At 46.0% G+C, this 12,960-nt stretch overlaps 1 protein-coding gene across 2 annotated transcripts in view; it reads right to left on the reverse strand.

Annotated features, from left to right (window-relative positions):
- The window catches only part of LOC141166933 (hepatic lectin-like), a 99,016-nt gene extending 96,397 nt beyond the window's left edge, over nt 1-2,619 (reverse strand). Inside the window, exons 1-2 of one of the 2 annotated variants that reach the window (XM_073654140.1) lie at nt 2,466-2,619; nt 110-220 (exon numbers count right to left, since the gene is read on the reverse strand). In XM_073654140.1, coding sequence (XP_073510241.1) covers nt 110-220; nt 2,466-2,523 — 169 coding nt within the window. In that variant the 5' untranslated portion in view covers nt 2,524-2,619. The remainder of the gene's footprint in view (nt 1-109; nt 221-2,465) is intronic. The other variant, XM_073654141.1, reaches the window with a different exon arrangement.
- Nucleotides 2,620-12,960: the final 10,341 nt, after the last annotated feature.

Below are 12,960 nucleotides of genomic sequence, written 5' to 3' on the forward strand. Positions count from 1 at the left end.
TTTTCCACGTCCGAGGTACCTTTATGTCACCATGTCGCCCCAGGCATAACAAGACAGGTAGAATGTAATGAATGATGACACTAAGTTGAAAAAGGAACGACATCATTACCTTCAGAAAATGTAGTAATAAAGAGAGCCAAGATGAGAACATATAATAGGGTCAGCAGCCCATAGGAGATCCATGCTGCTTTTATCGTTTGAGAATTAAACCACCTTCTTTCTGTAATAATAAGACAAATTACTATCTTGAAGGCATTTGACAAGTTCAGAAAAAAATGGTGAAGTTATTGGTTGAAGCATTGATGTGGGAAGTCAGGAGCTTCATCCATGGAGAACAGTATGTGAATATCATTTGGGATCATTGAAAGTGGATCATTGGGCATTTAACAGGGGAGTAATGTGCCTTTATTATTTTAGACTATCCTTGTGAATTTTTTAATTTCTTCATGAGTGAATGTTGTAAGTGTGATGAGGTGGACCAACAGTCATGTTTCTTCCCTGAAGACATCAATGAGTTTAATGTAAATGTGTGAAATATGTTTTCTTGTGGTAAAAAGTGTTGATTTCCTTGTCAGCTACAGTAAACACCAATGGTCACAAGATGTCACTGTCTTCCTCTTTGCTTCTATACAGAACTGGGTCAAAGGTTAAGTCCTCCCAGCAACAGAGAGCAGGGACAGTGTCAAAGTTAACTGTAAGGCCAGCCCATAGTGGAGACGAGGATTGGAAATCTCTGAGTACTGAGAGATTGAAGAATTTAGTAATGTAGGCGCAGGGAGTGTACCAAGATCTGGATAGGAATAGAACTAATGTGGAGCTGGAAGGCACAAGGCAGCAAGAATCATGAAGGAACTTTAGAGGTTACTGAGATCCAAATTGCATATATGTGGTCTCATAAACGTCCATTCACGGGGAATTATGACATTATGACAAAATTTAGTAGTCTGCAGTCAGATTGAGTGAAAGCAGACTATTTTATGAAACCTGATAACCTCCTTAAAGCACATGTGTTAGAAGTGGGTTTTGTAAGAATTCGAGAAGTTGAGAATTTGTATGAGTAATGCTGAATTCACACGCGCTGGTCATGGTTCGTTTTTTGCTGGGATTTAGAAAAAAAGTGTGCCAAAAATGTGGCTCTGAAAAATCTGAAAAAAACAAAAACCCAAACACCTCGACCACAAAGTGTGAATGCCGCCCAAGATGTGGCTGTTACTTATCCCCATATTGAAATAACAAGCATGATAAGCTAGGAATGTTAGTTACTCCATTGAAGCTTTCAAAGTAAGGAGTCTTTAAACACGTTTAAAATCACGACCACATTGTGTTTTTTCCCTGCAAAAAGCCATTGTTTTCCTGCAATTGCTGCAAAAACGTTGCAGTTCAGTCTTGGTCGTGGCAAAAAAAAAAAAAATAACGCAGTGTAACGGAAATATGTGAATACTGTCTTGTAGTCTCACTGCTGACTGCAACTTACTATCAGGTCTCAGTCATTAAAACTTTTTTTTCATAAGCTGTAGTGGCTTTAAAAAAGAAGAGTATTACTTACCCTCCGTGGGGAGAGTAACTAACATTGTGCACATGGGGAGAGTTAGAAATACTTCACACCTGGGTAAGTAACACTCTGAACCTGGAGATGGTTGGTAACACTGCACCTGGGAAGGGTAAGTAGCACTCTGCAACTGAGGAGGGTAAGTAACACTCTGCACCTGGGGAGGGTAAGTAGCACTCTGCAACTGAGGAGGGTAAGTAACACTCTGCACCTGGGGAGGGTAAGTAACACTGCACCTGGGGAGGGTAAGTAACACTCTGCACCTGGGGAGGGTAAGTAACACTCTGCACCTGGGGAGGGTAAGTAACACTCTGCACCTGGGGAGGGTAAGTAACACTCTGCACCTGGGGAGGGTAAGTAACACTCTGCACCTGGGGAGGGTAAGTAACACTCTGCACCTGGGGAAGGTAAGTAACACTCTGCACCTGGGGAGGATAAGTAACACTCTGCACCTGGGGAGGGTAAGTAACACTCTGCACCTGGGGAGGGTAAGTAACACTCTGCACCTGGGGAGGGTAAGTAACACTCTGCACCTGGGGAGGGTAAGTAACACTCTGCACCTGGGGAGGGTAAGTAACACTCTGCACCTGGGGAGGGTTAGTAACACTCTGCACCTGGCGAGGGTAAGTAACATTATGCACCTGGCGAGGGTTAGTAACACTCTGCACCTGGGGAGGGTTAGTAGCACTCTGCACCTGGGGAGGGTAAGTAGCACTCTGCACCTGGGGAGGGTAAGAAATACTTGGTTTGTTTTATTGTAGCTACTGCAGCCGATCAAATACAGTTTTCTAAATAGGGAACAACAGCTTTCAGGTGGGTAATATACAGTACAAGGCAATGAAATATATAGCACTAACTATATAAAATGTTGAAAAACAAATTAAAGTGATAAAAAATTAATTGAAATAATTCCTACCTGAATGTTTTTCATTATCATAAAGTCTCTGATGGTCGATGCTGCTCTCTGACTCCATATTCAGGGATGAAATGATTTAGTGGTTTTATGCTTAGATCGGCTAAATCAGAGAGGAAGTGCCCAGGATGAAAACATGTTTGTCTTTTATATTTGCAGCCAGATAATTGTACTTGTCAAGTTTCCAGTAATAGTCTTATGAATCATGTGACTTATGTAGAGTTTAGTGATGAGCGCAAGTGCTCGTTACTGGAGTTTGCTCGGGTATGCACTGAGTATCGCCGGTGCTCGACGGACATGTTCGAGTTCTTGCGGCCGCATGTTTTCCGGCTGTTAGACAACCACAAAACATGCTAGTACTACCCTTGTTTGTCAGGCAGTCCCAGCGTGTTTTGTTTCAGGGATCTCATTCTTAGATCCGTCATTTTCACTGATGTGTGAATGGATCTGTGAGACTCCATGCTGTCATTTTCACTTGGTGTGAATGCACGCTTAGACTCAGGTGCTGGCTGTGTAACACAGCCAGTCCTTGTGCTTTGGCCCTGCTCCATACACGCAATATGCACATCCTTTGTACAAATATGGTAGATGCTGCCAAAGGTTTAAAAAGTAAAATGGAAATCCAGGTCAAATGAGCCCACAAGACACTTTGGTCCCAGGCACTTGCAGTTTGCCAGGCGCTGATGCCAGCCTTTTTACTTTAGAATCACATTTCACTCTACAGCAGTATCTCTTCTTTTGGATATGGGAGGCTAAATATCCCTACACACTTTAGATTTGAGAGTCCTCAGTGGTTGATACCTTTTAATGGCTAACTGAAAAGATAGTAACAAATTGCAAGCTTTTGAGACTACTCATGTCTCTTCATCAGGCATAGTATAACACAATCTGAAGAGTCACATATTTATACTCATGTACAGTTATATGAAAAAGTTTGGGCACCCCTATTAATCTCAAGCTTAATGTTTTATAAAAATTGGTGTTTTTGCAACAGCTATTTCAGTTTGATATATGTAATAACTGTTGGACACAGTAATGTTTCTGCCTTGAAATCAGGCTTATTGTACTAACAGAAAATGTGCAATCTGCATTCAAAAAAATTTGACAGGTGCATAAGTATGGGAACCCTTATCATTTTCTTGTTTTAAATACTCCTACCTACTTTTTACTGACTTACTAAAGCACTTTTTTTGGTTTTGTAACCTCATTGAGCTTTGAACTTCATAGCCCGGTATATGCAATCATGAGAAAAGCTACTTAAAGTGGCCACTTGCAAGTTGTTCTCCTGTTTGAATCTCCTCTGAAGAGTGTCATCATGGGCTCCTCCAAACAACTGTGAAATGATCTGAAAACAAAGATTATTCAACATAGTTGTTCAGGGGAAGGATACACAAAGCTGTCTCAGAGATTTAACCTGTCAGTTTCCACTGTGAGGAACATAGTAAGGAAATGGAAGAACACAGGGACAGTTCTTGTTAAGGCCAGAAGTGGCAGGCCAAGAAAAACATCAGAAAGGCAGAGAAGAAGAATGGTGAGATCAGTCAAGGACAATCCTCAGACCACCTCCAGAGAGCTGCAGCATCAACTTGCTGCAGATGGTGTCACTGTGCATCGGTCAACTATACAACGCACTTTGCACAAGGAGAAGCTGTATGGGAGAGTGATGCGAAAGAAGCCGTTTCTGCAAGCACGCCACAAACAGAGTCGGCTGAGGTATGCAAAAGCACATTTGGAGAAACCAATTTCATTTTGGAAGAAGGTCCTGTGGACTGATGAAACCAAGATTGAGTTGTTTGGTCATACAAAAAGGCATTATGCATGGCGGCAAAAAAACACAGCATTCCAAGAAAAACACTTGCTACCCACAGTAAAATTTGGTGGAGGTTCCATCATGCTTTGGGGCTGTGTGGCCAATGCCGGCATCGGGAATCTTGTTAAAGTTGAGGGACGCATGGATTCCACTCAGTATCAGCAGATTCTTGACAATAATGTTCAAGAATCAGTGATAAAGTTGAAGTTACGCAGGGGATGGATCTTTCAGCAAGACAATGATCCAAACCACTGCTCCAAATCTACTCAGGCATTCATGCAGAGGAACAATTACAATGTTCTGGAATGGCCATCCCAGTCCCCAGACCTGAATATCATTGAACATCTGTGGGATCATTTGAAGAGGGCTGTCCATGCTCGGCGACCATCAAACTTAACTGAACTGGAATTGTTTTGTAAAGAGGAATGGTCAAAAATACCTTCATCCAGGATCCAGGAACTCATTAAAAGCTACAGGAAGCGACTAGAGGCTGTTATTTTTGCAAAAGGAAGATCTACTAAATATTAATGTCACTTTTCTGGTGAGGTGCCCATATTTATGCACCTGTCAAATTTTGTTTGAATGCAGATTGCACATTTTCTGTTAGTACAATAAACCTCATTTCAAGGCAGAAACATTACTGTGTCCAACAGTTATTACATATATCAAACTGAAATAGCTGTTGCAAAAACACCATTTTTTTAAAATATTAAGCTTAAGATTAATAGGGGTGCCCAAACTTTTTCATATGACTGTATCTGCCAGTGAATCATCTGTATGTAATCTATAAATGTATGCAATGTGTGTATGAAGACCTTAAACAGACAGAGCAGGAAAACCCTTACAACCGGTGGGAGCACATTACTGTTGCCATTTGACACATGAGTTTTCACCATTTATGTAACTTTATTTTTCAATGAATGGACCTGTGTGAGAAGGCTTGTTTTTTTTTCCATACCAAGATTACATTTTTATTAATATTATTTTGGATTACATATGATGTTTGGAAGCCAGAAATTCTGCCATTTTTGTTTCTCTTTTTGACATTTTTAACATACTGTTTAAATCATTTTATGGTTTGATCGAACTTTTACTGACATGACAATACTAAATATGTTTTTTTTTCTTATTACTTTGTTTTTAAATTGTGAAAAGTCGGCCGATGTAAACTTTTATATTTTTTGATTTCTATAATATACAGTATATTTTACTTAGTCCCTTTATGGTGCTTGTTCTATAATTACAGTGAAATTGATGTTCTACTATAGCCCATTCAAAGGCACCTGCCTGGAATGGTACGGGCTCAGATCCTGAGCCTGCTTCATAAACCTCTTTTGTTCCCATATGACATATATTTACTTTATATTATTGCAAAGTAGTAAATAATGTTGAATTGTAACCATTAACATTGTGTGCCTCATCTATGTATTGTAACTAGTGTTGAGCAAGCACTTTAATGCTCGAGTGCTCGAACCTCGGGCCGAGCTCGCCGTGATACTCTGGTGCTCGACCCGAGCAACGAGCCCAATGTTAGTCTATGGGAGACCCGAGCGTTTTTGTGGCGGCACCCCCGGCAGTCTGTAGAAAGCCTAAAAAGTGCCCAAAACGATAATGACTGTGCTCAAAAGACATGGGGACAGCATGGGGATCGCCCCAGGAAGCATTTCTGACCCCCAGGTCACTGCTGTCAACAACGTGGTCAGAGGTATTAAGCCACTTTTACGGGCTCACAATAAAACATTCAAAACCGAAACTGAAACGGTTTTCCTGTGAAATATGTTAAGGAACTTCCTTTCCAGGGTAAAGACTTGTGTATAAGGTAAAATAAATACCCAAAAACAAAAATACTCCTCCACACCTTGGGCTATGTTCACAAGTAGCATTTTTTATGCGTTTTTGCACTTTTGTATTGCTTTCAACCATGACAAATGCATTCACCAGGAAATGTCATTTTAACATTTTACAATCTTATCTGGCCATGTGCTGCGTGACACATGCATACAGTGCTGAAAAGACATGGGAACAGCATGGGGAAGACCCCTGGAAGCATCTCTGACACCCAGGTCACTGTCTAAAAGTGTGCCCATCAGAAGTGATCCTTTCCGCATCAGAAGTTGCAGACTTGCAACTATCCCTGTGCAAGTCCTTGTCCCAGGGCAGTGTTCAATTGTACCTCTCCCATTCCTTGCAATGCAATTCTGGCCACTACCTCATGGCTGCTTCGGCAGCGAGGTATCCATACTCAGTCCCCAGCCGCCTGGCGGCCGGGTGTCCACGCTCGGTCCCCAGCCACCAGGGGGCGGCCGGGTGTCCATACTCAGTCCCCAGCCGCCGCGCGGCCGGGTGTCCACGCACGGTCCCCAGCCGCCTGGGGGTGGCCGGGTGTCCATAAACGATCCCCAGCCGCCCCTGTTTCTCCTTGGAACATCCCCCCACACTTTTCTTAGCCCGGCCTGCTTTAGGGCAGCATTGGATGAGCCCACCAGAGAACCAGACTCCTCCGGTGGGCCCTGGCTTCTCCATCAGGGGAGTTGAGAGTGCCAAGGTGAGGAGCATGATGATGATGATAGAAGTTAGCATCTGCTTTGTTTTCTTGGAATGCAAGCGTAAGTGTGCAACCTGCCACCCACCCACCCCCAGGCTGCAATACCATACTGCTAGCTTGCTTGCACTTGAAATTGGGCCTTTTAGGCATGTGGAGGCATACGCCGGCCACCATGTCATGGCTGCGTCAGCGGCCTGGTATCCATACTCAGTCCCCAGCTGCCCGGCGGCCGGGTGTCCACGCTCGGTCCCCAGCCACCAGGGGGCGGCTGGGTGTCCATACTCGGACAAATAATGAGGAACTGCAATGCCCCTTGAAACAGACGTGGATTACAGCATACTAAAAACCTTCTACCCATTACTGGGGAGTGGGTCTCCCTTAGTGTTCGCCTATGCATTGAAAAGCAAAAGCTGACTAAAATTAGGAGGAAATGCAATGCCCATTGGAATAATGGTGGAGTTCGCAGTGGAATAAATAGACAATATCAATGCCCCTTGAAAAAGTGGTGGAGGTCGCAGTAGCTTAACAAGACGGTTTTAATGCCCCTTGGAAAAGTGGTGGAGTTCGCAGTGGAATAAATAGACAATATCAATGCCCCTGGGAAAGGTGGTGGAGGTCGCAGTAGCTTAACAAGACGGTTTTAATGCCCCTTGGAAGAGACGTGAAGGTTGCAGTAGCTTAACAAGACGGTTTAATGCCCCTTGGAAAAGTGGTGGAGGTCGCATTAGCTTAACAAGATGGTTTTAATGCCCCCTGGAAGAGACGTGGAGGTTGCAGTAGCTTAACAAGACGGTTTAAATGCCCCTTGGAAGAGTGGTGGAGGTTACAGTAGCTTAACAAGACGGTTTTAATGCCCCTTGGAAAAGTGGTGGAGGTCGCATTAGCTTAACAAGATGGTTTTAATGCCCCTTGGAAGAGACGTGGAGGTTGCAGTAGCTTAACAAGATGGTTTAAATGCCCCTTGGAAGAGACGTGGAGGTCAGAGTGGTTTAACAAGACGGTTTTAATGCCCCTTACAAGAGCCATGCACTACAGCATATTAAAAACATTACTCCCATTATTGGGGAGTGGGTCTCCCATAGTCTTTGCCTATGCCTTCCAAGCAAAAGCTGCCAAAAATTAGAACGGAGGAACTGGCAACACGGACCACGGTCACACTGGTGGTATAGTGGTGGTGAATGCTGAGGATAAGGAGAAGAGCAAAAAAAAATCCGAATTGAGGAAGCGTATACCTATGTGTGTCTGTGAAGCGGTGCATGGGAATACACCTCCCAAAATAACACAGTGGATTTAATTTTGTTACTCTGCTGTCATTTGGTGGTGATGAGAAGTCTGACCCAATCCAGCCCTTGTTCATTTTGAGAAGGGTCAGCTTGTCAGCAATGTCAGTTGACAGGCGAGTGCGCTTATCAGTTATAATTCCCCCAGCGGCACTAAAAACATGCTCCGATAACACGCTAGCGGCAGGGCAGGCCAGGACCTCCAAGGCGTACAGAGCGAGTTCATTCCAAGTGTCCAGCTTGGATACCCAATAATTAAAAGGCACAGAGGAATCACGGAGGACGCTGGTACGGTCGGCAAGTTACTCCCTCTCCATCTTTTGAAACTTTCCACTCCTTGTGAGAGTACCCCGCGCCTCAGGGCCTGTAAGCTGGGCGGGTCTCAGAAAACTGTCCCAGAACGTTGACAGTGTTCCCCTCTGCTGGATTGAAATTACGTCTCTCTCACCTGTACGCCTTGGTTGGTCAACAAACTGTGACCTCTGCCGCTAGCGTGTTCAGATGGGAATTTTTTTAATAGTTCTGCAGCAAGGGCCTTCTGGTCATGCCCCATTTTTGTAGACCTCTCCACCTCAGGAATAAGAGAGTGAAAGTTCTCCTTGTAGCGGGGGTCTAAAAGTGTCACCAACCAGTAATGACTGGCACCCAACATTTTGGCAACGTGAGGGTCACGGTTAAGGCAGCGTAACATAAAGTCAGCCTTGCGTGCCAGACTGGTAACGGGCAAGACTTCCGTGTCCTCACCAAGATGACGACTGACCATGCTCTCCTCCTCCTCCTCCTCCCCCCTGTCCTCAGGCCACCCACGCTGAACCAACTGTATGACAGTTGTACAGGTACTACCGTCTACAGCGCATGATACCAGCTCCTGTTCTTCCTCCTCCTCCTCTCCCTCATTGTCCCCCAATGCACGTTGGGATGAAATGAGGCTGGGCTGTGTGTAATCGCCCATTACGGGTTCTTGATTCATCTCATCGTACTCTGGCTGCAATGCCTCCTCTTTAATTCTCTGCAGAGAGCGTTGCAAAAGACAGACAAGTGGGATGCTGACGCTAACGATGGCGTCATCGCCACTAACCATCTTGGTGGACTCCTCAAAGTTTGTCAGGATGGTACATATGTCAGACATCCAGGTCCACTCCTGAGGTCTTATGTGTGGAGTCTGACCTGAATATCGACGGCCTTGTTGCAGCTGGTACTCCACAACTGCTCTCTTCTGCTCACAAATCCTTTGCAACATGTGGAAGGTAGAGTTCCAACGTGTGGGGACATCACACACCAGTCAGTGTGCCGGAAGCTGCAAACGCTGCTGCAACACAGCAAGGGTGGCGGAAGCTGTAGCCGACTTGCGAAAATGAGCTGACAGGCGGCGTACTTTGACGAGCAGATCTGGCAACTCTGGGTACGATTTAAGAAACCGCTGAACCACGAGGTTAAGCACATGAGCCAGGCATGGTACGTGTGTGATCTCGCCTCGCCTCAGAGCCGCCACCAGGTTACAGCCATTGTCACACACGACCATGCCTGGATGTAGGTTCAGCGGTCTCAGCCACAGATCTGCCTGCTCTTTCACAGCTGTCCACAACTCACAAGCAGTGTGAGGTTTATCACCTAAGCTTATGAGTTTCAGCACAGACTGTTGCCGCTTGGCTGAGGCAGTACTTCAGTGCTTCCAGCTTGTAACTGATGTGGTGATATCTGAGATGGAGGCTGAACATAAGGAGGAGGATGATGCGCAGGAGCTGTACACTGTGGGGGCAACTCTGACTGACATAGGGCCCACAATCTTCGGTGTGGGGAGGATGTGTTCCGTCCCAAGGTCCGACTGGTTGCCGTCTTCCACTATGTTTACCCAGTGTGCCATCAGGGAGATGTACCGTCCCTGGCCACAAGCACTTGTCCACCTGTCTGTTGTCAGGTGGACTCTACCAGTAACAGCGTTGTTGAGGGCACGGCAGATGTTTTGGGACACGTGTTTGTGTAGTGCGGGGATGGCACACCGGGCAAAATAGTGTCGGCTGGGGACCGAGTACCGAGGGACAGCCACCGCCATAAGGTTGCGGAAGGATTCCATCTCCACCAGCCTAAAAGGCAGCATTTCCAACGCAAGCAGTCGTGAAATGTGCGAATTTAGGACTGTGGCCTGTGGGGATTTGGCTACGAATTTGCGCTTTTGTTCAAAGCTCTGGGATATGGACAATTGAACGCTGCGGTGGGACATGGACGTGGACGTTGATGCTGTTTCTTGAGAAACTGCCATAACTAGTGAAGACTGAGAGGAGGGGGCATCTTTGCATGCAGTATGGACAGGGGATTGCCTTGCATGCACAACAGGGAGTTCTGTTACACGCACAACAGCGGAAAAAGCATTGGTGACACACGCTGACACTGGTCGTGGACCCTGGGGTTCGCCCCACAAAGTCGGGTGCTTTGCTGACATGTGCCTGATCATGCTGGTGGTGGTCAGGCTGGTAGTTTTGTCACCCCTGCTGATGCTGGCCTGGCAGATGGTACAAATGGCCTTTTTGGGGTTATCAGCAGAGTCTTTAAAAAAATTCTAGACTCTGGAAGACGTACCGGTTGTACTGGCAACGTCCCTCGTGTTGGTGTTACGGGGAACTGTTGCCCGCCTTCTGTGTGCAGCCCCCACACTGCTTCTTCCTGCCTGTTGGGGTACTCTGCCTCCCTCCCCCTGTGTGCTGCTGGCCTCGCTCTGCGTGTCCTCCTGCCACGTTGGGTCAGTTACTAGATCATCCACCACCTCCTCCTCTTCCACTTGCGCACCACGATCCTCCTCCTCACTTCGTGGCAATTGTATCTCGTCATCGTCCATCTCTTGTGAAAAATTGCCAGCGTCGACTTCCTCTGGCCGTGGCTGTTCAAATATTTGGGCATCGCTACATGGGATCTCCTCTTCCACCACTTCAAGCGGAGCAGGCGAGGGGCACAAAAATGGAAATAAACCAGTGAACAGCTCTTCAGAGTGTCCAAGTGTGGGATCAGTTGCTGTCTGACGACACTCGGCATGGTGGGAGGAAGAAGCATCAGGGTGAGGAGGAGTATGCGGTCGAGACTCACGGCTACTAAAACTTGACCGTGTGGAAGACAGACCGGAGGTGGTGGTGCCCAGGTGACTGGAAGTATTATCTGCTATCCAATTAATAACCTGTTCACACTGATCAGTTCGCAATACTGGTATTGTAGTGTGCTTCCCTAGTAATTCAGTCAAGAAGTGGGAGCGAGAAGATGTGGCTGTTGGTTGTGGTACATTTTCACCTTGGCCACTGCCCCGTCCTCTACACGCACCATCACCAGAACGTCCAGTTCCACGTCCCTTGCCACGAGCCTTGCCCATTGTAAATGTAGTAAAATAGCTGACACTCGCACTATCAATGGAAAAAGGGTAATAAAAAGGAGATTAGAACCGTGGAAAAGGAAATCCACAGTTCTATTTCTCGGGCCTACCCCAGACTCTTTTAAACAGATATATTGGTGTCTGACCAGTCAGGGAGACACTATTACTGTTTTTTTTTTTTTACGGCAAAAAATGCCAAAAAACGGGAAAATACAGAGATTTGACCCGTGGAACTGCAAAACCACAGTTATAGTTATGTGGCCTACACCAGACTCTTTTAAACAGATATATTGGTGTCTGAACAGTCACAGACACACTCAATTTTTTTTAGGAGGGGGAAAAAATACCAAAAGGTTAAAAAGACGGGTATTTGTACAGTCTGACTGAGGAAAAAACAAAACAGGATTTAGATGAAAAAATAATAATTTTTCCTGGCTCCTGAGACCGGGGTGATAAGTCTAGCAATTTGACAAACAGGAGCACACAGGACTGTAATGCAGCGTTTGCTGGTATAACCCTTGAGTCTCCTATACAGCCTGCCTGCCTGCCTGATATCTGGGATGGATATTAGTCCTGAGAAGGACTGTTTGTTTGATTTGGCAGCCTTTAGAGACCCTACACTACCTATTTCGCACTATATATCTCTCCCTAACTCCGCAGCGCTGACCCTACACTGGCTGATCCGGAGCGACTGTGTCCAAGATGGCAGCGCCCGGTTTTAAATACTCGAGGTGACGCTGTGCGGCCAGCCAATCACTGTAATGCCCACAAACAACATGGCTGCGGCATTACAGTGACTGGCTGGCAATCCCTGCATGTTCATTGGCTCTGTAAACAGCGCCAAATGTGCAGGGCGGAGACCCAACCTCCCGCCCGAGTAACCCGGAAATGCTCGGTGCTCGCCGAACATCCCGAGTAGCGTGATGCTCGGGCGAGTAACGAGCAGCGTCGAGCATGCTCGCACAACACTAGTGGTTACCCATCAGACGGAGGTTACCTTGTCGTGGTTGATGGGCACACATGAATTGGCCAAATTATGCGCAAAAAAACTTAATTTTGTAAGTATATTTCATTAAGTGACAAATTAGGCTAGATTTAATATTTCCTATGTATTCATGTATTTTGACCTCGAATACAATATATTGCTGCTGCTTTTCTATTTTATACGGGACTGCTGTATATACATCACAGGGGACACTGGGAGTGCAGTATATACATCACAGGAGATGCTGGGGAACATACATCACAGAAGGCGCTGGGGTCATATACATCACCGAGAAGGGCTGGAGAGCATATACATCGCTGGGGAGGCATGGATATCACTGGAGAGGGCTTGTAGTCATAGACATCACTGGGGATGGCTGGGAGGCATATACAGGCATATACATCACTGTAGAGGGCTGGGAGGCATCTACATCACTGGGGAAGGATGGGGGCATAGACATCACTGGGGAGGGCTGGAGATCATAGATATTACTGGGGAGGCTAGGGGGCATATACCTCAAAGG

Source organism: Phyllobates terribilis, unplaced genomic scaffold, assembly GCF_046119375.1.
Source record: "Phyllobates terribilis strain yellow unplaced genomic scaffold, ASM4611937v1 Scaffold_11__3_contigs__length_659146591, whole genome shotgun sequence".
NCBI lineage: Eukaryota > Metazoa > Chordata > Amphibia > Anura > Dendrobatidae > Phyllobates > Phyllobates terribilis.